The sequence below is a fragment of the Hylobates moloch genome, unplaced genomic scaffold (assembly GCF_009828535.3).
Source record: "Hylobates moloch isolate HMO894 unplaced genomic scaffold, HMol_V3 SCAFFOLD_1, whole genome shotgun sequence".
NCBI lineage: Eukaryota > Metazoa > Chordata > Mammalia > Primates > Hylobatidae > Hylobates > Hylobates moloch.
The window spans coordinates 212376564-212401856 of NW_026652276.1; the positions used below are offsets into that span (position 1 = coordinate 212376564).

Consider the following 25293-nt stretch of genomic DNA (forward strand, 5'->3'; position numbering starts at 1 on the left):
AAAATCGTTTATGTTGCAGATCTTTTGTCCTTCCCTCCTCCCCCTGCTATACCCACTAGAAACTGTTAAATTGGCCAGGCGTGGTGGCTCATGCCTGTAATCCCAACACTTTGGGAGGCCGAGGCAGGAGGATCACCTGAGGTCAGGAGTTCAAGATCAGCCTGGCCAACATAGTGAAACCTCGGCTCTACTAAAAATACAAAAGTTAGCCTGGCATGGTGATGCACGCCTGTTGTCCCACCTACTCAGGAGGCTGAGGCAGGAGAGTTGCTGGAACTTGGGAGGCAGAGGTTGCAGTGAACTGAATTCACATTATTGCATTCCAGCCTGAGTGACAGAGAGAGACTCTGTCTCAAAACAAAAAAAAAAAGAGAAAAGCAACTGTTAAACATTAAAAAGATAGCCTTGTTTTCATCTTGCAAAGAAAATCAGTACAGAAAACTGTATTAATAGTTTTGCCATATTAGAATGAAAGCTGCTTTCTTGGTTTTGACCTTTAGGTCTTTTTGTTTTTTGATAATGCCATTTTTATTTAACCAGCTTTCATTTTTATTATTATAATTATTATAAAAGTAATGCAGTTTACATGATCAATAAAGCAAAACTCAAATAACATAGAATGCTATAAAACGAAAAGTACTTCTGCCAAAGTAGCAAACTGACACAGGCTGCTGATTCCCTTCCCCAGAATCAACTCCAGAGAAATAAAATTGAGAGCAGCTGGATTCCAGAAACTCCTTAAATGAGACTGAAGGCTCACTCTCCCCCAGATTACCCTTCAGTTAATTTTTAGCCTTTCACTATAGAAACTAGCAGCGGTAGTGTATCCCACTAGTGTCAGAATTCGGTGGGCAAACATTATGGCAGTGCAGAAACCCTGCTGGAGTTCAGAGTCGATGAAAACATGTGGACTGACCATCTGTTCTCAATAGTTCGTTTCTTCTTCTCTTCTCCCTTTGTCCAGGGAGACTGCCTTCTCCTTCCTCTGAAGGGTTTAAAGGTACAAAACTGTTGCATAGGGGCGTGATCATATGTGGAAATGATTCTTGGTTCTTTGTGCCTATGCTTCACAACCCTATGACTTTTCCTCTCTATTTTCCTTAATCTCTACCAGTTAAGGCCTGGCCTTTGAGTCCTCTCCAATATGTCTTACCAGAAAGAAGAGCTGATTCCCTGAAAAACATTACCTTGCATACTGACATAACTAGACAGTTGAGGACTACAGCTGTCTCAAAAAAAAAAAAAAAAAAATGAGTAAACTTATGACATACGTGCTGTAAAGCAGAATTATTAAAACAGATGAACGGCCAGGCGTGGTGGCTAATGCCTGTAATCCCAACACTTTTGGAGGCCGAGGCAGGAGGATCACCTGAGGTTGGGAGTTTGAGACCAGCCTGACCAACATGGAGAAACCCCGTCTCCACTAAAAATACAAAATTAGCCATGCGTGGTGGCACGTGCCTGTAGTCCCAGCTACTCGGGAGGCTGAGACAGGAGAATCGCTTGAACCCGGGAGGCGGAAGTTGCAGTCAGCTGAAACTGTGCCATTGCACTCCAGCCTGGGCAACAAGAGCAAAACTCCATCTCAAAAAAAAAAAAAAAAAAAAAAAATGAACCAAGAATTTAAAATAAGCATGATGAATATACTTAAAGATGTAAGGGAACACACTAGTAATATGAAATAAGATCCAAACATTATAAAAACAGAACTGTATGGAAATAGTAGATATGAAAAATATAATGAAAATGAAGACTACAACAAATATAAATAGGATGGTATGAGTGAATTAATCAATTGGAAGATTAGAAAGAGCACTCTTCCAGGAAAAAGCGAGGGAAAAAAGATAAAGAAATAGAAAATAGAGTAGAAAAACAAAGAAAGATAGAGCATTGTTGTACAACTGCCAGCATCTTAAAAGGAATTCTAGAAGAAAAGAAAAATAAAAATTTAAGCCCGGGCACGGGGACTCACACCTGTTATCCCAGCACTTTGGGAGGCCAAGATGGGTGGATCACCTGAGGTCAGGAGTTCAAGACCAGCCTGACCAACATATTGAAACGCTAGCTCTACTAAAAATACAAAAATTAGCCAGGCTTGGCGGTGCATGCCTGTAATCCCAGCTACTTGGGAGGCTGAGGTAGGAGAATCGCTTAAACCCACAGACGGAGATTGCAGTGAGCTGAGATCGTGCCACTGGACTCCAGCCTGGGCAACAAGAGTGAAACTCCATCTCAAAAAAAAAAGTGTAGGTGAAATAATTGTAGAAATAATGGAGATACATTTCTTAAAATTCAAAAATGATGAAAGACTTCAGATTGGCAAAAGAGCTCATAGTGTACCAAATAGAACAAATAAGGGAAAGTGCATACCTAAGCAGATTAAAGTAGAATTAAGAATAGCAGAGAGAAAATTCTGAAAGATTTCAGAGAGAAAAAGCAGATGACCTGTAAGGGAACAAGAAGATAGACATGTGACAGTTGAACAGCAATGTAGAATGAGAAAAAACAATAAAGTTTGAAAGTAGCCAAGAAAAACAACTTTGAACCAAGAAATTTAAATCTTCCTAACTTTGAGATGTGAGGGTGACATAAAATATTCCTTAGCACATTTGCCATATAGAGACCCACAATAGAAACCCATTTGGGAGCAGGACTCAATGAAAACTAAATCTAGGAAATGCTAGAAGTATGTGATAAATGATGATCAAAATTTGTTGTTGCCTGAAGAAAAACACTAGGACCAATATTCTAGATCAAGGAACCATGGCGGAAAGGGAAAATGGGACACTATATAAATTCAGGTATTGTGATTAGAATATAGAGAAGAAACTATTCTATATTATTAACACTAAAATGTCATATACAAGGCTCAAGAGTTAATGGATCTTGATTTTCTTTCTAACTTCCTGTGTCATGTATCAGTGCCACCGTCTCTTATATCTGATGCCATCTTCTTTCTTGGATTCCTTTTTTTGCTTTGTTGGAGTATCTCCTTAAAGAAGTTTATATATATATGCTACAAACTTTATCGTTTTTTCTCATTCTACATTGCTGTTCAACTGTCACATGTCTGTCTTCTTGTTCCCTTACAGGTCATCTGCTTTTTCTCTCTGAAATCTTTCAGAATTTTCTCTCTGCTATTCTTAATTCTACTTTAATCTGCTTAGGTATGCGCTTTCCCTTATTTGTTCTATTTGGTACACTATGAGCTCTTTTGCCAATCTGAAGTCTTTCATCATTTTTGAATTTTAAGAAATGTATCTCCATTATTTCTACAATTATTTCACCTACATATGTATATGTGTAGTCATATGTATGAACTTTAAAATTCTCTTATTTTGCCCTCGTTAAGATTGCTAGTTTAACCGGAAATGGAAAGTTAGTTCCATATCTTTTTATATTTCTCAGAATTTTGAAGTTGTTATTCCGTTGTATTCTAGCATTCATTGTTACTGATAAGTTGTAGGGGCCAAAAGAGTTGTGATACTTTTCCTCAACCCTTTTAAGAGTCATGGTTGACACTCCTATAATAAAAGACAGGTTAACAAAAGAAAGCATAACAAATTGATTTAATCAAAGTTTTATGTGGCATGTGAGCCTTCAGAAGAAATGACCCAAAGATACAGGGAAAACTCCATTTTTTTGCTAAGATTTAGTGAAGAATGAACAGCTGGTTAGAAATATGATTGGGTAAAAGGCTATGATTTAATGCAGGTAGACTGAGGTGGGGACACCCAACAAGGCCTGTCTGTTCAGATTCTTCTTGGCCCCTCTGTAGTACTTCTTCCTCCTGGGTATGGGGCAGGACCCTGCTGCAGCAAGGGTCTTATGACCTACTATCAGACAAGGGTAGATCACAGAATTTCTTTATGGCCAGCTCCTAGACAGGAAGGCAGAGGAAAGTTGGATCAGTAATTCTAGTTTTTAGAATTTAAAAGTCTAGGCTGACTTTGGGAAAAAGAGGTTCTAGTTTTTATGACCCACCTTGAGGAAGAGGAATTCTGATTTGATGACCCACTTCTAGGGAGAATGAGGGAAGACAGGCTAGGGAGAATGAGGGAAGACAGGCAGGAGGGCAGAAGAAGGTGAGAAAGAACTTGGTTCTGAAGCTGTTCTGAGGCCTTCCAGTGTTCTTCAGTTCAAAGTACTTAGCATGCCAGAGTGTATTGTGTTCTGAGCCCCCGACAAGGTCTAATGTTAGTTTGATTTTTATTCCTCTGTATATAATAATCTGCTGTTTCCTTCTTTGGAAGCTTTTAGAATTTTTCTTTTCTTGGAGTTTTAACATTTCATATTAAGGTGGAGATGTACATCTATATATCTATATGCCATCTTTTTAAAAAAAAAAAGATATAGATATATGTGTGCACCATCTTTTTAAATTAAACATGCCTAGCTTGCAGTAGGCTCTTTCAAACAGGACACCCAGTTCAGGGAAATTTTATTTTTTCTTCTACATTATTTCTTCTTTCCTTCTGGTCTTTTCTTCAGATAATTTGACTTCGAGGGATATATCCTCTGTGTCCTTTAACTTTTCCCTCATAATTTCTATCTTTTTACTGTTTATTCTGGTGATTTATCGGTTTTATCTAGAGACCACTGACTTTGTTTCTAACTGTGTCTGTAGTTTCATTCTGTCATTTGAATTTTTTGGTCATAGTTTTACTTTTTAGTATCTTTTCATAGTCCCTGCTCCTTTTTATGGCAGCTTATTCTTGTTTTGCACATGGAATATTCTCTTTAATATCTTCAAGGATACTGATAGGGTTTTTTTTCCCCCAAGTTATGTTCTTTTCTGTGATTTGTCTTTTCTTGGTTGTTCTATTTGTTCATCTAGGTCCCTCTCTTTTACACTGTTGATTTTTTTCCTTGTATGTCTAAAACTCATGTCTAAACTTTAACATTTATGAATAAAGGACTGTATCAAGAAAGGTACTTAACAGCAGTTTCTTTTACAGTGTATAGGTCCCTTTTTCCAGTAGGTTTCTCTCATAAATGAGACACTGATCAAGGTCTTGTATAAGTGCACAGCACATACTGTCAACCAAGCTTTCTTATAGAATGCGTAAGCTGAGAATAGGCACACAAGTTGGGAACGTATATGATTAACAAAGTAAAGATTGGGAGTTACTTTAAGCTCTGCTCTCATTCTTATTCAGGCCCCTATGTCCTTATTAGAAGCTCTCCACAGAAGCCTTCCTCACAATCTACTTCTTCTCTTTGTATTCGATGACTTATTTGGAAGTTTTCCATCTTTTATCTCTGGTGAGTTACAGGCTCTGGTAATTATTGTAGGTGAAAACAGCCATAGACAACATGTAAATGAATGGACATTGCCTGATTTGACCCTGAGCAGGCCAGATCAAGCCATAGTTTGCCAAGCCATGTTATAAAATTTTTAATTCAAAGGCTCACTATTAAGGCAAAATAGAATAAAGAAATTTAAATGCAATAAATGTAGGCTGTTATACCCTTCACCTCTACCACTTACGAAAGTTAATTCCAGTTCTTCATTGTTTTTATCTTCCAAAGTTATCTGAGGAACAGAGGTCAGAACCTGAGCACATCACTTCTGAAAGTTTACCATGCCTTATTAAGAAAATACAATTGTCCCTTGGCATCCTTGAGGGACTGGTTCCAGGACCTCCCTTGGATACCAGACTCCTCAGATGCTCAAGTCTGTCATATGGTATAACCTATGCACATCCCCTCCTATACTTTAAGTCGTTTCTAGGTTACTTATAATACCTGATACAATGTAAATAGTTGTTATAAGGAATAAGGACAAGAAAAAAAGTCTGTATATCTTCAATACAGATGCAGCCATTTAGGGGTTTTGTTTTTTGTTTGGGTTTTTTTTTTTTTAATACTTTAAATTTGTAGTGGTTTGAATCCTTGAACACAGAACCCAGGGATATGGAGGTTCGACTCTACCAGACTCCAGACTTCACATACACTAAAGACTGTGGCATGAGGGTGTAGGCTATTGTTAAGATCAGGTTGATATATGTGTGTGTATAAATACAAATAATGTATATGTATGTATACAAATTTTATGTTGTGTGTGTGTGTATATAATTTTATAATATAGTTACTGTGGAATGCATTTGGATAGTCTTTAAAATGTCCCAAATTTATTGAATAAGAATGTAAAAGGACACGTGAATTTAAGGTAGACTAGGAAAAAATAAATACTGGATTGTTTGGTCCCACTAAAGTAGATAAGGAAGACCAAGATCAATATGGCTGGCATCTCCTGCAATACATAGTATTCTAGGTTGACGTAAATATTTCACTTCAATTTGATATTTGTTTAGCTTTTTGAAAACATGATAATTGTTCATGGGTAAAAGAAATGTTAAAACAATGACATTGTTTTAGATCATGACAATTACGTTGTGAAGTAGCTGAGTTCCTAATATGCACTTTATATATATGAAATTATATTTCAAATAAGAATAAGAAAATTTAGCATTTGCCATATCAATGTTTTACAGATTATTGGATAATACAGAGTGATCATCATTTATTTAATAGATTTCTTATAAAAATACAGCATTATTAACTTTGGGGGGTTTAAGCCACTCAGGAAAACAAAATGGCGTATTATACCCCAGAATTTTTATTTATTTATTTATTTGCTTTAGAGACAGTCTTACTCTGTCACTCAGGCAGGAGTACAATGGCATGATAATAGCTCACTGCAATTTCCAACTCTGGGCTCAAGGGATCCTCCCACCTCCGCGTCCCAGATAGCTAGGACTATATGTGCACACCACCACACTTGGCTGATTTTTAGTTTTCATAGAGACAGGGTCTCACTATGTTGCCCAGGCTGTTCTTGAGCTCATGGCCTCATACGATCCTCCCACCTTGGCCTCCCAAAGCACTGATATGACATGCACGAGCCACTGCACCTGGCCCAGAATATTAAATTTTATTTTTGGAAGTTATTATATGTGATGAACAGATATTTTAAATGACTCTGACCTTATTAAGAAACCCTGTGTTTTACCTTTTATCAAATTTTTTTTCCCAGGTCAAGATTTGAATATTTAATCTCTACTATCAAATTAGAACTGTCCCAGATAATAAATCAGTTAATTAAAGCATTATCCTTTCCTTCTTTTTGTGAAAATGATTATATTGCATACCTCTTTCTGCTTCTTTTTTCCTTGTAGCTGGCAATTGACATTGCCTTTAGTCTTTCCACAAATCGTTTAGTAATTGTTATATTCCAGGCACTATTCTAGACACTGGGAACAAAATAGTGAACAAAACAGCCTCTTTCCTCGTGGAGCTCATAGAGTAAGGAGAAGGCAATATATAATTGTTTATTGTTTAATTAAAAAGTTATGTAGTGTGTTAGAAGTTAAGTATGTGGATACATAGAGCAGAATAAAGGTGTATTGATCTTTTCAAGAGAAACTAGTAGGGGCTGGATGTGGTGGCTCATGGATGTAACACCAGCACTTTGGGAGGATGAGGCAGGAATATTGCTTAAGGCCAGGAGTTTGAGACCAGCCTGGGCAACACAGCAAGACCCCATCTCCACAAAAAATTAAAAAATTAGCTGGGTGTGGTGGTGCATGCCTGTAGTCCCAGCTACTTGGGAGGCTGGGGCAGGAGGATCCTTTGAGCCCAGGAGTTCTAGGCTGCAGTGAGTCATGGCTGTGCCACTGCACTTCAGCTTGGGCAACAGAGTGAAACGCTGTCTCTTTTAAAAAAAGAAAAGAAAAGGAAGGAAGGAAGGAAGGAAATACTAATCTATCTAATGTAAATATTTTCATCTTATTTTTTTCTTTAATTTATAGTTCCAATGACAGGATTTACACAGAGAGCAACTATTGATCCAGAACTGAATGAAATACATGTCTTATCTGGACTCAGCAAAGATAAGGAAAAGAGGGAAGAGAATGTTAGAAATTCATTCTGGATTTATGACATTGTGAGAAATAGTTGGTAAGGAACTCTTGTCTCTGCTGCAATCCCAATGTAACAGTTATTTGAGGTTGTTGGTTTATTCAAAAGAAGAGAGAAATGAGAGTCTTATGTTAATTTGTGACATTGTATATTTAAAAGTCAGTATTGAAAAAAAATCAATATCGGTACCTATGTATACAATGATGTTCAGTGAATGGATTTTACCTCTGTGTTTTTCAAGTAGTAGGTGGTTCCTGGTCTGGGACTCAAGAGAATTGTATTTTAGTCTAGGTTCCGTTCTCAAGTAGATGTGTGAACTTGAGAACAATGCTGCTTTTTTAATGTTCCCAGATCTTAGTTTTCATAAAACGAAGAGGCTTGACTATAGCAGGGAGGGGACAGTATTACTTAGCATTTCCAAACCATGACTTTTGTGTCATAGAGCATCCCACAGAACTGGTGCTGCATATTTTGCTTTGGGAAAACATGGATCCAGCTCTGACATTCTGTGATTGCTCCGTTAAGTGAATATTGTGCAGAACAGAAGCACTTCAGAGAACTTCTCCATTCATAATGGAGAGTAGTGCTCTGCAGCTAAGGAATTTATTATTTTCTAAATAGGACATTTATTTAAGTCAAATGACAGCAATGTATACTGTACATTTTTATTGTGTATACATAGACAAGATAGCATCTCTTTCAGTCTTTAGTTTGAGCTTTCATGTATGCTGTTTGTATTTCATAACAAAAAGTAGGATATGTGAGCTATTTAATGGACATCAAAAGAACTTTAGAGCTCAGTTCTAACAAATTCAGATTGTTTTATGAATAACTAGAACTTTAAGATATGATGTGAACACATTTCTAAAATTTTTTGTTAGTAATTAGACATGCAGTTAATTTGCTTGCTAAAGTTGTATTATCTTTGCTGCTAATTCTCTAGGGTAGAATGCCTTAAAAGCAATGTCTTGCAGGTCTTGTGTCTATAAGAATGATCAAGCTGCAAAGGATAATCCAACTAAAAGTCTTCAGGAAGAAGAACCATGTCCAAGGTTTGCCCATCAGCTTGTATACGATGAGCTACACAAGGTATCCTAACTACATTGACCTGTAAACTTTCCATGGCCTATCTGAAACAATCCCCAAATATATCTTTCTGATTGTTTTAAATTGGATTTGAGTAAAAAGTTAAAATACATAGTAGACATTCAATAGAATGACAAACACTCAATATCACTTCTCCCTAAAATTCCTTAAGAGAATAAGCATTTTTACATAGTCTGTAATTCTTGGTACTTTTCCTTTTTTGAAAATAGTCAGTGGCAACTTCTTAGCTGTATAGATGTAGATACATGACATAGCCTATTGTTTCTACAATGTGAATATCCAAGTAAAATATGTACAGTTGTCAGCATTTAGGTACCTTGTTCCGTGATATAACATGGTTTTTGGTTTTAGATTTTCCCATTGTGTAAGAAGTCTTTTTATCTTAATTTTCCTGATATACTAGTGATACCTCTTTTAAATCAGCCTTGTGAAATGGTCCTGTGTTGTGAATTTTTAGTGTCATAGTGTTGAGAGTTCTTTCTTTATTTCTTCCTTAAACTTAACCATGTACTTTAGTGATTGGACTTAGATTACATAGTAAATTACTGACAGAGACCAATTCTTTCTGTTAAGCCATGGATGATTATTTAAATTCTACGCAATATACTTTGAGACCTTTAGGTAAAAGATAACATGGGAGTGAGTAAAAGCCCTTTCTCTTATAACCTCTCAATTTAAGGAGTAAATGAATTTCCATCCATACAATAGGGATAATAACTCTATTATCTAACACCAATGAATATAAATGTTTTTAAAATTTTAGGAAATATTTTAATTTAAATTTAATAAATGTATACACTAATTGTAATTTAAATATTTAAATATTTAAATGCTTTTGTATACGTACAGAAAAACATTCAAGTGCAATAAATTTAGGCAGTTATACCTCTCACTTCTACCACTTATGAAAGTGATTGCGTTTCTTCACTGTTTTATCTTCCAAAGTTATCTGAGGAACAGATAACTCTGATTAATGTAATAGTGAAATCATTATAAATTCCTTTTGCATTTCATTTTTGGTATTGAATTATGAAATAATGTTTTTAATGTTATTTCACAAATTATATGTGCCATTTAATATTTGGCATTTCAGTTAAAGCAAAATTAATATCTTAAAATTTTTTTTTTTTTGAGACGGAGTCTCACTCTGTTGCCCAGGCTGGAGTACGGTGGCACAATCTCTGCTCACTGCAAGCTCCGCCCCGCCAGGTTCACGCCATTCTCCTGCCTCAGCCTCCCAAGTAGCTGGGACTACAGGCGCCCGCCACCACTCCCGGCTAATTTTTTTGTATTTTTAGTAGAGACGGGGTTTCACAGTGTTTGCCGGGATGGTCTCGATCTCCTGACCTCGTGATCTGCCTGCCTCGGCCTCCCACGGTGCTGGGATTACAGGCGTGAGCCACCGTGCCTGGCCTAAAATTTTTTAAAGTTTCTAGTTGACCTGTTGACTTGACTGTTAACTTTTAGTGATTCAGCATTTATGTCAGAATTTTAAAGATATTTGTTATATGATCAATATTTTGATTAATTTTATCCCCATTATTTGTTGTTCTCAGCAAATAATGTCTTGGATTAACTTCTTCCTACCATTGTTTTTGTTTCATGCCTTCCACTGTCATTGTAGTTATGGTAATATAACTCATTTTAGCATACATGCAGTTTTTTAAAGTAGCCATGGTGCTTTAAAGTAAAATAGAAACGAGAAAAATCAAGAGAAGCTTTTGGTAAAAATGCAGTATAATTTTTAATTTTTTTATTTGAATAGGCTCAGGAAGTTAACCTGTTATGCACTGCTACTAGAATATCTTGGGTACGCATGCATTTTTAAAAATCTGGCTTATTTTGCTTATTATAGGTTCATTACTTATTTGGTGGGAATCCAGGAAAATCTTGCTCTCCAAAGATGAGATTAGATGACTTCTGGTCACTGAAGTTGTGTAGACCTTCAAAAGATTATTTACTGAGGCATTGCAAGTACCTCATAAGAAAACACAGGTATGAAAATAATTCACTGAAAACATTTAATTAACATTATCAGCTATTGTTTGTTTTACCTAGCTTTGGAGATAGAACTTTCTCTTGGCAAATTTAATAATGAGACAGTGTAAATACTATGAAGATCATGAATTTTGTAAATGCCCTGTTATTCCACTTATTTTTGCTTTCAATTTTCAAAGGAAGATACAAAATACAGATACTGTTGCTAAAAATTTATAAATTCAGAACAAGTGAAATTTTGCAACTGTTAAAAAAATGGAAAATAATTTCTGTAAAGGTGACATGCCTACACTGAAGTAACTAAAAGCTAACTACAAATTAGATCAGTTCTAGCTTAATGACACATGCCTGAGCTTTTGATAACTCTCTTAACAGTGAATGTAGTGATACAGTTGACTATACCATATCTTCCTAATTTGATGTTTCACAATACAATTTCAAAGCTTCTAGTTTTATATCACCTTTATTATTAAATTGCAAAATCATTTAATCATTTTTATATATATACATATACATTCACACACACACACACACACACACACACACACACACACATGCACGCACCCTGAGTCATGTTTGCTTTTTAGCCTAGAAGGTAATAAACTACTAAAAAATGCAGAAAAGGGTTTCTGTCCTTTTGGTTACTGTAGTGTTATATGGTAATAAAAATTTGCTTTAGGGCCAGGTACAGTGGCTCATGCTTATAATTCCAGCACTTTGGGAGGCAGAGGTAAGAGGATTGCCTGAGGCCAGGATTTCAAGACCAGACTGTCAATTACTTTATGCTAGACCCTGTATATTATTCCGTAACAGAGCCAGGATTTGAGCCTGAGTGTTCTGACTCCAGAGCTCACCGCTTAACCGTCATATATACATACGTGTCAGTGAAGAAAATGAACAAAAATCTGCCCTCAAGTTTCCATTCTTAAGAAGGGAGACTAACAATAAACATAATAAGGAATTTATATTACATGTTAGATGGTAAGTACTATGGAAAGAAACAGATTGAGTTATTGTTTGTACAGGTGAGCAGGGTGGGAATATAGTTTTAAGTGAGAATATCAGGATAGACTGCACAGTGAAGATGGCATTTGGATAGAAACTTAAGGGACAAAAGGGACTGAATCATATAGCTGTCTGGTGGGGTGGGGAGTGTTCTAGACAGGTAATAGTCAAGGCTCTGAAGTTAAAAAGATGCATGAATAATTTGAGGAGTGAATTGAGAAGAAGTGTGGCAAAAGTAGAATGAGTGAGGTGATTGTGGTAGGAAATGAGGTTGAAGGAAGTAGGAAAGGGACAGCTTGTAAAAGGGCCTTCAGCTTTTACTCTTGGGGGAGATCTAAAGATTTTAAGTAGAGGAGTAACACATTCAGGCTTGTATTTTATAAAAATCATTTTGTATTTTCTTCCAGAAGAACTGGGTAAAACTCGTGGCTGCTTTCCCTCAGGTGGGGAATTCTTCAGAAACAACAGGTTTATGTGTTGGAAAAGATTAGTTCAGTTTGGGGCACTTTAGGTTTGAGAAGTCTGTGAGACATGCAGGCGGAGACCATCTGAACATTTGGTGAAAAGACTTGGCCTGACATTATAGTTGTGAGTCACGGGGAGAAGGAGCTTGCTGAGGGTGAGCAAGAAGAGTGAAGGGTTCCTGGGTATTGTCTGAGGACCACCACCATATGAGGGACAGGCAGAGGAAGAGACACTCCACAAGAGATCAAGAAGGCATCTTGGCCGGGCGCGGTGGCTCACGCTTGTAATCCCAGCACTTTGGGAGGCCGAGGCGGGCAGATCACGAGGTCAGGAGATGGAGACCACGGTGAAACCCCGTCTCTACTAAAAAATGCAAAAAATAGCCGGGCGTGGTGGCGGGCGCCTGTAGTCCCAGCTACTCGGAGAGGCTGAGGCAGGAGAATGGCGTGAACCCGGGAGGCGGAGCTTACAGTGAGCCGAGATTGCGCCACTGCACTCCAGCCTGGGTGACAGAGTGAGACTCTGTCTCAAAAAAAAAAAAAAGGAAGGCATCTTAACATTCTGGATAAACTTTGAAGATTGTGCCAACAGCATTTCTTGATGGATTTGATACGGGTATGAGAGAAAGAAAGCAGTCAAGGATGACTTTTAGGGCATCTTGAAAATCTTATCAACTACTAATTCGAACTGACAATAAAAGGCTTATTTTAGACCTTTTTCTCTACCAAGCTGTTAGATAAATTCAAGAATTTGAGGGACATTGCTACATTATAGACAGAATAGAAGAAGTTTCTGTCTATGAATTCGGTAGGACACAAAAATTGCCTTTTTAATTCAAATGTTATGCAGATTTATTTTTTTATAATACAGGAGCTTGTACTACACTGCTAGACTGGCTTGTTTTTGTTTTGTTCGTAATGGAAAATAATTATTCTGTTTAGTTAGAATATAAATTTAGAAGGAGGGAAAGAAGTATACTGTGTGCCAAGGAAGTACCTCCTTGTTTCTTACTGATGTCACTTGATATAATAAATAAAATACCACTATTATTTTTTCATACAACATTCAGGTTTCCAAACTTGATGATGATTTGAGGGTAGAAATGGGCAAAAAAAAATTGTTATAGGATTAATTTCTGTTAATTTAGGAACAGGGCAGAACTGTTGATTAAAATATGATTCTAGGCTGCAGACACAAGTCTGTGATAAGTTCTTGCTGGCCAAAAATAGCTTAGAAAATGAAGATGGAAAACATAACTTTCAGGAAACTGATCTCTTTATTGCATATAGGATTGGGGGTGTGCGTTGGTTAGGTTATTTCAGATTGTAAAGGATAATGACATGCTTTGGATACCTCAGCTGAAAAAGAATTTATTATTAGATTATTCAGGGGATTAAGGCACCTTCTCAGCATTTGAACGGTGAAACTGGATGGAGAATTGTCTAGGATACTGGAACAATTCTAGTAGCCAGGTGCTACTGTAGCTTTTCGTTGTACCTCTGTCTGCTTCTTTTTCCATCTGCTTGTCCTGTTCTACTGACTACTGCTGGCTTTCTCCCAAACTTGTGGCCTAGATAGATAGATAGATAGATGCATAGGAAGGTAGGTAGGTAGGTAGGTAGGTAGGTAGGTAGGTAGGTAGATAGATAGATAGATAGATAGATAGATAGATAGATAGATAGATAGTAGATAGATAGATAGATAGATAGATAGATAGATAGATAGATAGATAGATAGATAGATAGATAGAGGCATAGAAAGATGGATGGATGGACGGACGGACGGATGGACAGACAGAATCTGCCATCTCATGGCTTCTGTTTACTGCCTTCTCTATTTCTGTCTGCTCTTTACATGTCCTTATATGTCTCACATTCAGATTATCCAAGAGAAAGAATCTTCTTAGAAAGCATTTCCTGGAGAGAGTGTCCCTATTAGGAAGAATTCTGCTAAACTACTCTATAAACTGCTAATCAAAGCATGGGTGCCAAAACCTCGATCTAATCTAATCTGTTGTGGACAAGATGGTAGAGTAACATGGTCTTTACCTAAAGGACTCTCATCTGAAGGCTGTAAGCCTGGCTGTCACTCTTAGGGTACTGCCTGGTACAAGAGAGCTGTAATATTTTGCTAGTCTTTGTCCCTGCGTGAAGTACAGATACCCTGTCACCAAGGATGCCATCAACCCGAACACCATCGTGAAAGGCTCTTCATCGTCTTTCCTACTCAAGAAAATTCATCTTTTCCTTGTCTGTATATTTTGAAAAGCATACCAACTTATTAGAAATAAATCTGTATGTAATTATGGTATAACAGAGACGTTATCTTTTTCAAATAGATACGTATTATTTCTTTGTTGTTGTTTAGGAGAACTCATCCAGATTCATTCTCTGCACCTCAGTTTTGCTTTTTTTTTTTTTTTTTTTTTTTTTTTGGAGACAGGATCTCACTCTGTCATCCAGGCTGGAGTGCAGTGGTACGATCATGGCTCACTACACCCTTGACCTCCCAGGCTCAAGCAGTCCTCCCACCTTAGACTCTCGAGTAGCTGGGACTGTAGGCACATGCCACCACACCTGGCTAATTTTTGTAGAGATAGGGTTTTGCCATGTTGGCCAAGCTGGTTTCAAACTCCTGAGCTCAAGCAATCCACCCACCTTGACCTCCCAAAGTGTTGAGATTACAGGCATGAGCCACAGCACCCTGTTTTTTTGTTTTTTTGTGTGTGTGATAAACGGTGATAAAATAGATCATCATCATAGCGTTATTGTGAGGATAGATGAAGTGATACATGTAAAATACTTGATACAATGTCTAGCATATTACAAATGCTTGATAAGTGGTTGCTGCAGTTGTTTTTACTGACTGAGACATGAACATAATCTCATTAAAAGTAATCAGTGTTAATGATACGCATTTAAAGATACCCTGCTTATTTCAGTTTCCTGGGTATCTGTTAAGCATCTCCATTGGAAAATATACAAATCTAAGCAACTGTTTTTATTTTTATGTCTACTTGTTTTGGATGAAACACATTGGGATTTTCTGAAGTTCTGTTTTATAAAATACGTAGTATATTCACTTTGTTTGGTAGTTGGTTTAGTGCTACCTTGTAGTTTTAAGAGAAGATAGGAAATGCTCCTACCCAGTCTCTAGCACCACAGCTGCCTGTGACCATCTGGCATTACCATTACATTTCCAAGAACTCCACGACTACACTATCTACATGGAAGTATTGTTACTTCTGGATCCCTAAACTGACATTTTCTAGATATCCAGAACAACTCCTCATATGCAGTGTTAACAGTGTATTTTATTCCAGGTCTGAAAGACATTTCTGATATTTTCTCATAACTCCAGATAATTATCCTTGTTTACATTTTCTAGGTTTGAAGAAAAGGCCCAAATGGATCCCCTTAGTGCTCTGAAATATTTACAAAACGATCTTTATATAACTGTGGATCATTCAGACCCGGAAGAGACAAAAGAGGTAAAGAAAGGTGGTAATAAATTTCAGAAATTGAATATTTTTAAATGTCTTCCTAACTTATATTTAATGATTTTGCTCTTGAGTGTGTAAAGGAAAATGAAGAAAATATGATGACACCAGTAATCTTTAAAATGTCACAGAGCAGGTGAAATAAAAATTGAATAGGCATGTTTTCATGTGATAAGATTCAAGTCACCAAAAACCCTTGGGCCATTCAGAAAAGGATTATCAGGTATAAAGTTTTAACTTAGTTTTGTGTTTTGGAAAGCAAATAGAAATTTTTACTTTGTCCATAGTCCCATGATTATTTTACTTAGGGATTACATAATGGTTCAATATAAACTTTTCTGTGGATAGTTAAGATCTCCCAAGAGAGAAAAGAAAACTCCCCTGTTGCTTAGGGAGAAAATGAAGAGAGGTTGGTGGGAGTTAGAATCCTTGGTGCCTTAATATTTAGTTATGTGAATGTTGTAGTGGTATTGTTTGTCTATAGGCTACTAATTTCATTCATCACTAGTTGCTAAGATGGAGAAATCAGTTAGCCAATCATTACTTTTCAGTTTTTTGTTACATAACATTGGGATAGAAACAACTGTTTCTGAAGATTTCATATCCTTAAGGACATGTTTGCTTATCCGTGGTGTGTGAATATGCCTGCAATGATTTTTGTGGTTTTGTCATTTTTTTCCTTTTGCCAGCCATCCTTGTTCATCTAGCAATATCTGAACTGCAGTGCATTTGCCTTCCACTCACAGAATTCGTGCTGATTATATGTAGCTCTGACCCTTAGGTCTCTTTCTGTGTTAGCTGCTGCCTTGCTTTGGCTTTGTAATAGCAGTATCAAGCTGTGCCCGGCATGCTGGAGCATTGACACAGGTGTCAGATTTAATGTCGAATCACTTTCAGGCTCCAGGTTCATTGTACTTTCAAGCAATAGAGGCTGCATGTCTTCAGCACCATAACAAAGAGATACTCTTTCATAGTTTCGTACTATAAAATTAAGTCCTAAGTCTCTCAATATTGATTACAGCCCTTCACTAGGTGGAGAATCTGCAGGACATGCTTTAGAGCCCCCATAAAGGGGTACAGTTGTCTTTCCTTGAGTTTTCAGTCAATTCATGATACTGTGCAAATAGGAGAAATAATTATAGTTTTGCCAAGTGGCAGAATATGTTTGTCTTCAGCAAGTTCATGATACTGTGGAAATAGGAGAAATAATTAAAGTTTGGCCAAGTGGCAGAATATGTTTGATTTAATCTTTTATGACATAACTGTACTTAGTTGTGAAGAGTCCATTAATGTTAATTTTGTTAGGCCACACATTTGAGAGTTATGCATAGATTTCCCTGTATTTTCTCCATATTCTATGTAAATGGCTATAACTGGGAACAATCATTTTTTCCTTATTTTTTGAAGCCAAAACAAAATATTTCAAAGTAAATAATTTCACCTATGTGAGCTGCAAGTAGGCCAAAGAAAACAAGACAATTTGTTCTTAAAGTTAGACTAATGGGGAAAAAAAACAGGACAGGGAGGTATTTCAAGTTCATTTGAGCCATTTTTAAAATTTTGGTAGCTGGTTTCTGTTTCTCTTCTTTTTAAAATAGTAACAGCTTAGGATTTTGTGTGCCACCAGCTTCCATTCCATTTCATAAAAGCTTAATCTAGCAAGAATTGGTGAGCCCTAGTAGAAGTTAGAAATGGTGAAGTGTGTGTGTGTGTGTGTGTGTGTGTGTGTTGGCATCAGAATCACCTCAGACACTTTTTAAAACAATGCCCTTGGCCAGGCGCGGTGGCTCACACCTGTAATCCCAGCACTTTGAGAGGCCGAGGCGGGTGGATCACGAGGTCAGGAGATCGAGACCATCCTGGCTAACGCGATGAAACCCCGTCTCTACTAAAAATACAAAAAAATTATCCAGGCGTGGTAGCAGGCTCCTGTAGTCCCAGCTACTGGAGAGAATTGCGTGAACCTGGGAGGCGGAGCTTGCAGTGAGCTGAGATCGTGCCACTGCACTCCAGCCTGGGCGACAGAGCAAGACTCCATCTCAAAAAAAAAAAAAAAAGAAAAGAAAAAAAAAACAACAATGCCCTCACCCTGAGATTCTCCTCTGTCTGCTCTTAAAGAACAGAAAATAGAAAACATTCCTGACATTGAGAATTACTGGTCCGTAGTATTATTATTTTGTTTTAAAATGTGTGAACATATTTAACTTTTAAAACGTTTTATATCCAACAGTCTGTTTGGGGGGAAGAAATCCTCTGGTAACAGTTCACATGTATGCTCACGGTATTTGTCAGCGAGACATGTAGATCTCATGTAGGAAATCATTCCACTCATTGAGAAGGGCCTTACTGTTCTTCATTTTCTATAGTAACTTGTTTTTGTTCTGTTTATATGTTTTACAGAAATTTCATGTTATTAAATGACTTTCTCATTTAAGTCTCAAAACACGAAAAGTGTTTTTTAGATTTTTTTTTCACAGTTGTTATGATCATCATCATTGTGCCTGTTGTCAGGACATTGACAGCTGACTATCGACTATATAACAAAAAAATGTTATTTGCTTCCTCCAGTCTTCAGAACATGGGTTCTGAATTGGTGATGAACTTATAATAAATCTTATTAAAAATGATATTTTTTTCTAGAAAAGGCATGAGAAAAGGATGCCTAATCAATTATACCACTTTCAGAGAAGACTTCTATAATAGAAAAGGAATGAGAATAAGTTTTCAGCTACAATAACACATTTTATATTCATTACACTTCTGCGGAGTTTCCAGAGTACTGGTGTCATTCATTTAACAGATGTGCATCGATTCCCCGTAGTAGGTCAGGCATTCTAGGCAGAGGAGCTATATCAGCAAACCAAACAAGATCCCTGCCCAGGAGGTACTTATATCTTAGTGGAGAAAGACAATAAACATTAAATAAGCAAATTATATAGTACATTAGAATTGAATAAGTACTGGGCCGGGCGCAGTGGTTCACGCCTGTAATCCCAGCACTTCAGGAGGCTGAGGTGGGCGGATCACCTGAGGTCAGGAGTTCAAGACCAGCCTGGCCAACATGGTGAAACCCCGTCTCTACTAAAAATACAGAAAATTGGCCGGGCATGGTGGGATGCACCTGTAATCCCAGCTAATTGGGAGGTTGAGGCAGGAGAATCGCTTGAACCTGGGAGGTGGAGGTTGCAGTGAGCTGAGACTGTGCCACAGCACTCCAGCCTGGGCAACAAGGAGTTATTGTAGCTCAGACCAAAGTAATAGTAGAGCAGTGAGAAGTAAAATAGAGCAGATTCTTAATATATTTTAAAGATGGAACCAACAGAATTTTATGACAGATTAGATCTAGTGTTTGAAAGAAACGACTCAAAGGTTTTGGCCGAAAAACTGGAAGGATGGAGTTACTATCAACTAAAGTGAGAAAGTTCTGTGGGGAGCTGGTTTGTGGGGACTCCTGACTGGCATTCAGGAGTTTAAATTTGGAAATGTTCAGTTTGAGATATCTATGAGACAGCCAACTGAAGGTGCTGAGGTGACTGTTGGATATTTGAATCCAGAGTTTGGGAAAGAGGTCTGTAATATCCCTTGGTATGTGTTAAAATCCTAAGGCCAGTACATACAGTTCACTTATTTAATCAGATTGTTAAGATAATAGTTTTCTCCTTATCCTATATGTAGAGCCAATACAATTTATTTTTCACCTTAGGAGTTAGAAAAGAGGAGCAAATTCAACCCCAAATAAGTAGAAAATAAGAAATTCATGAAATAGGAAACAAACAATGGAGAAATTTTAAAAGTGAAAAGTTGGCCTTTTGAAAAGGTAAATGAATTGATAAACCCCGAGCAAGACTTACCAAGTGTATTAGCCTGTTCTCACACTGTTGTAAAGAACTACCTGAGACTGGGTAATTTATGAAGGAAAGAGGTTTAATTGACTCACAGGCCCACAGGCTTAACAGGAAGCATGACTGGGAGGCCTCAGTAAACTTATAATCATGGCAGAAGGTGAAGGGGAAGCAAGCACCTTTTTCACATGATGGCAGGAGAGAGAGTGACAATGAGGGGGGAAGTGCCACACATGTTTAAACCATCAGATCTCATGAGAACTCACTATCACAAGAACAGCAAGGGGGAAATCGGCCCCTGTGATCCAATGGCCCCCCCACCAAACCCCTCCCCCAATTCAACATGACATTTGGGCAGGGACGAAAATCCAAACCATATCACCAAGAAAAAAAGTGAAAACATAAATTATCAACATCACAAATGAAAAGAGGGCATCAATTTAGACCCTACATATATTAAAAGTAAAGTGGGTATGGAAAACTTCATTGACAAATTCAGCAACTTGATGAAATTGACAAATACTTTAAAAGACACAGTTTACCAAAACTGACACAAGAAGAAATAGAAAATCTTAAGGAACTCCATATCTACTACAGAGATTGAATTTGTAATAAAAAATTTTCTAACAAAAAAATCTCTAGGCCCATAATAGCAGTAAATTTTATCAACCATCTAAAGAAGGAAGAAAAAAAATACAATTTTACATAGACTCTCAGAAACTAGAGGAAGGCAATACTTCTTAAATCCTTTTATAAGCCAGGTTAACTATAATCCCAACAGAAGCTGGGCGTGGTGGCTCACGCTTGTAATCCCAGCATTTTGGGAGGCTGAGGGGTGGATCGCCTGAGCCCATGAGTTTGAGACCAGCTTGGGCAACATGGCAAAAACCTGTCTCTACAAAAACATGCAAAAAATTAGCTGGGTGTGGTGATGCATGTCTGTAGTCCCAGCTCCTCTGGAGGCTGAGGTGGGAGGATCACCTGAGTTCAGGGAGGTTGAGGCTGCAGTGAGCTGTGATCATACTGCTGCACGCTGAACCTTGGTAACAGAATGGGATCCTATCTCAGAATAAATTAGAATAAAATCCCAAGAGAGATGTTACAAGCAAAGAAAATCAGGGACCAATATTTTTCATGAACATAAATGTAACATTCTTAGGAAAATTTTAGTTAATTAGGAATATATTAAAAGGTTAGTGTACTATGACTAAGTGGTGGTTTATTCTAGGAATATATGGCTAGTTTAACATTTGAAAAAAAATTCAGTGTAATTCACCATGTTAACAGAATGAAGGAAGAAAACCATAGATCATCTTAGTAAGTGAAGAAAAGCATCTAACAAAATTCAGACTCATTCATAATAAAAATTCTTAGCAAACTAGGAATAAAAAGAAACTTCTTGAATCTGAATTCTTAAAGGACACCTGTGAGAAACATACAGCTAGGACTATTCTTAATTGTTGAACATTAAACCCTTTCCCCTAAGATTGTGACAAGGAAATAATGTATATTATCAGCCCCTCTATTCAACATTCTACCAGAATTACACTAGCTAGTGTAATAAAGAAAAAGCAATGAAAAACCTATAGATTGGATAGGAGAAAGTAAATTTGTTTGCATTTGTGGGTAACATGATTATGTACATTCAAAACCCCATGGTGTCTACAAAACAATATACTAGGACAAGTGAATTTAGCAAGATTACAAAAATACAAGGTCAATAGAAAAAAAAAGCAATTATTAGCAATTTTTATATTAGCGGTGAACAATTAGAAAATGAAAAGCATAGTTTATGTTAGCATCAGAAATATCAAATGGGTAGAATGAGTCTGTTGTAAGAAATTAAAGAAGACCTTGATAAATGGAGAGATATATTTCTGGATTGAAACACTAAAAATTGTTTAAAGCTGCCCATTTTCCCCAGATTGGCCTTTATTTTAATGCAGTGTAAGTTTGGTCTTTGTTGTCATTGAGGAAATAGAAAACTACTGTAAAATTTACATGGAAATGGAAAGGTTTTAGACTAGCCAAAACAATTTTGAAAAAAGAAAAAATTGGAAGCTTTATACTATCTGATTTCAGGACTCTATAAAGCCACAGTAATCAAGACAGTGTGGTACTGGCTTAAGGACAGACAAATGGATCAATACAACAGAATAGAGTCCAGAAGTAGACCCATACATATGTGGTCAGTTGTTTTTTGACCAGGGTACCAAGTCCAACGGGGAAAAGAAAGTTTTTAACAAATGATACTGAATAACTGGATGTCTCAAACCTTTCTCACTGTTTACTGAAACATTAATTTTAAGATGGATTACAGGTCTAAATATAAAATCCAGAAGAATAAGACTTTGAGAAGAAAACATAGGAGATTATCTTCACAACATTGGGATAGGTAAAGATTTCTTGGACATGAACTAAAGGCAGTAATCATCGAAGAAAAATCTTGATAAACTGGACTTCAAAAAAGTTAAAATTTCTACTCATTAAAGGACTTTTAAAAACATAAATAGACATTGCCAGGTTCAGTGGCTCACACCAGTAATCCCAGCATTTTAGGAGGCCTAGGAGGAAGGATTGCTTGATACCAGGAGTTTGAGACCAGCCTGGGCAACATGTGAGACCTCGTCTCTACCAAAAAAAAAAAATCAAAAAATGAGGCGGGAGGATTGCTTGAGTCCGAGAGGTTGAGGCTGCAGTGAGCCATGATCATGCCACTGCACTCCCACCTGGGTGACAGAGCGAGACCCTGCCTCAAAAAATAAATAAATAGACAAGCCACAGACTAAACAATCTTTGCAGTAGATATATCTGACAGAGGACTGATACCCAGAATATATAAATAACTTCTATATGTTTTTAAATTTTTCTTTTTATCCCCCCTTTTCGTAACTCTTGCTTAGATAAATACCTATGGAATATTTGTACAATTGCTGATCTTCAAAGGACCATCAATCAGGGCTTACAAATGTTGGTATGATTTAATATCTGAAATGTTAAAGGCTGCAAACATAGATGTGAAATATATCCTGAGGACTTGGTGATATTAACTGCTCAAATCTTGGGAAGTGCCAAGTAACTCCGTTGAGGAGTTTGCTCTAATTCATTCCTTTAACTTGCCTCTTTTCCTGCATGCTCATTCAAGATAAATATAAATAGTTCTCCAGATTTTTTATTTTGTGCCTATTTGTTAAATTGCTAATGTTGCAATAGTTTTGTCTTACTCTGTTTCTTCATTGTTCAATTACATTATCTGTTTTAAACTAACTTTAACTGACAGCCTGGAAATCTAAGCAACATTTACAACATTATGTCCATTAAAAAAGGTCTTTGGGTTTTAACAATAGAATTATATATAATTGTGGAATCTCAATCTAAGTTGTAATTTAGGAATGGTCTATACGTGCTTTTTTTCTCAGATTTTGATTTACACAGCTGAGACATCAGGTATTTTACAGTGGCTTACGTTTATTTTTGAGATGAGAATGCATATATGCTAAAAATTCAGTAACAGGGCCCAGGGCACCAGTCTGTTCATATGTGTTAGATTCAAATGACAGTTTTCTTTTTCATGTTGTTGTGCTGTTGTTCCTTAGTAAGTACATACTTTAATACATTTTTAAAATAAAATAATTCCAGGACATGGCCCAGTATTTTAGAAAATGGTAATAGCAGCCTAACAGAAAAGTCATTATATTCTGTAATCTGAATGTGTTCTTCTTGCCACTATTTGGTGAATAGACCTATGTCACACATAGGCAGAAATACATAGTTGCTGATAAATGGTCAAAGTTATAGAAGGCTATTTTCCTTCAGTGCACTTAGCCAGCTAATTTGCTTCTTCTTTTTTTTTTTTTTTTTAAACAGTTTCAGCTCCTGGCATCAGCTCTATTCAAATCTGGTTCAGATTTTACAGCTCTAGGTAAGTATTGCAGTATAATTTATCCAGCTAGATGCCCTAGCATTTGGAAGGTTGGATTTTGGTTTCTTTTACGTGAAACATCAGGTGAGATGTTTCAAACAAATAAATGAGCAAATGAAGTTTCAAGGTATCATGCAAAATTTCTAATAACCTGCTACAAAGTTACTTTGAGGTATCATTTATCAGTTCAGTTTGCAATGACTATTATACCAATTGCTGTGTTAGTATGCAAACAGATAGCAATAGAAACACAGTCAAAATAAATTAATTTGTATAGCAATGCCTTGGAATGCAGGCTGTTTTACTGATACACACTACGAGATAATACTTGTTGATTAAATAGTTTTTCCTCTCAGTTTGTTCTTTGTGGAATTGTGTGTCGTCAAGAGAATAGCGATGGGGTAGGCAATGTTTTGGGAGCACAGAAGATAGATTATCTCTTTCCTAAAAATGGGAGTTTTGTTATCTTAATTGTTCAAGATAACTTCTAGTTGAAACTCAAGTTTTTCTCAAACACTTTAGTCTTCATTTAGTAATACTCTCATTTAGTATTAATGAATTATTAACTAGACTGTAGGCCGGGCACAGTGGCTCACACCTATAATCGTAGCACTTTGGGATGCTGATGCTTGAATCCACCAGGAGTTTGAGCCAAGCCTGGGCAATATAGTGAGACCTCGTCTCTACAAAAAAATTTTTTAAATTAGCCAGGTGTAGCGGTGTGCGCCCATAGTCCTAGCTACCTAGGAGGTTGAAGTGGGAGGATCACTTGAGCCCAGGAGGTAGAGGCTGCAGTCAGCCAAGATCATGCCGTTGCACTCCAGCTTGGGTGACAGAAACCCTGTCTTTAAAAATAAAAAATAAAAATAAATAAATCAGCCAGGTGTGGTGGCTCACACCTGTAATCCCGACTACTCAGGAGGCTGAGGCAGAAGAATTGCTTGAACCCAGGAGGGGGAGGTTGCAGTGAGCCGAGATCGTGCCATTGCACTCCAGCCTGGGCGACAGAGCAAGACTCCATCTCAAAAAAAAAAAAAACAAAAAAAAAACCAAGACTGTAATAAAGTGGGTAGTCTGTAGATCTGTAGAACTCAGACCTTTACTTGGGTGAATTTTCAAGGGCATTTTCATCAGGATAACTTATGGTAGCTTCATTTTTTACCAAGATAATAGTCTTGAAGTATGGAAGTTCCCAGCTTTCCTCTGGTCAGTGAATGCATGTTAATCCCATTGATGCTGGTGCAGTTATTATTTGCCTTAGAGTTGAGCAATAGTATTGAAATTTTCCATTGTATGTAATATAAATACTATTTTTTATGTTTGGAATAAAATAACACTTTGGGATATCAATTTAGTTTCTTCATTATTTGACCTTTTATCTCTTAAAAGTGAACTGTACCTCAAAGAAAAAAGAGTATATATAATTCTGGTGCTTTTCACTGGGATGAAAAAATAGAGGTGTTCTTGAGATCTTGCCCTTTATCCGTAGCGAGTGATTGAGGCTTCTCGACTGATGAAGGCAACTCCAGTCC

The 25293-nt window shown here is 37.0% G+C and overlaps 1 protein-coding gene across 7 annotated transcripts in view; it reads left to right on the forward strand.

The window, feature by feature from the left end:
- Positions 1 to 25293, forward strand: part of MKLN1 (muskelin 1) — a 417262-nt gene that overhangs the window by 375613 nt on the left and 16356 nt on the right. For 5 of the 7 annotated variants that reach the window (XM_032761758.2, XM_032761762.2, XM_032761760.2 and 2 more), the window contains 5 exons: positions 7815 to 7962; positions 8898 to 9012; positions 10886 to 11025; positions 15886 to 15988; positions 23707 to 23761. In XM_032761758.2, coding sequence (XP_032617649.1) covers positions 7815 to 7962; positions 8898 to 9012; positions 10886 to 11025; positions 15886 to 15988; positions 23707 to 23761 — 561 coding nt within the window. Of the gene's footprint in view, positions 1 to 7814; positions 7963 to 8897; positions 9013 to 10885; positions 11026 to 15885; positions 15999 to 23706; positions 23762 to 25293 lie in introns of all 7 variants that reach the window. The other 2 variants (XM_032761757.2, XM_032761759.2) reach the window with 1 other exon arrangement.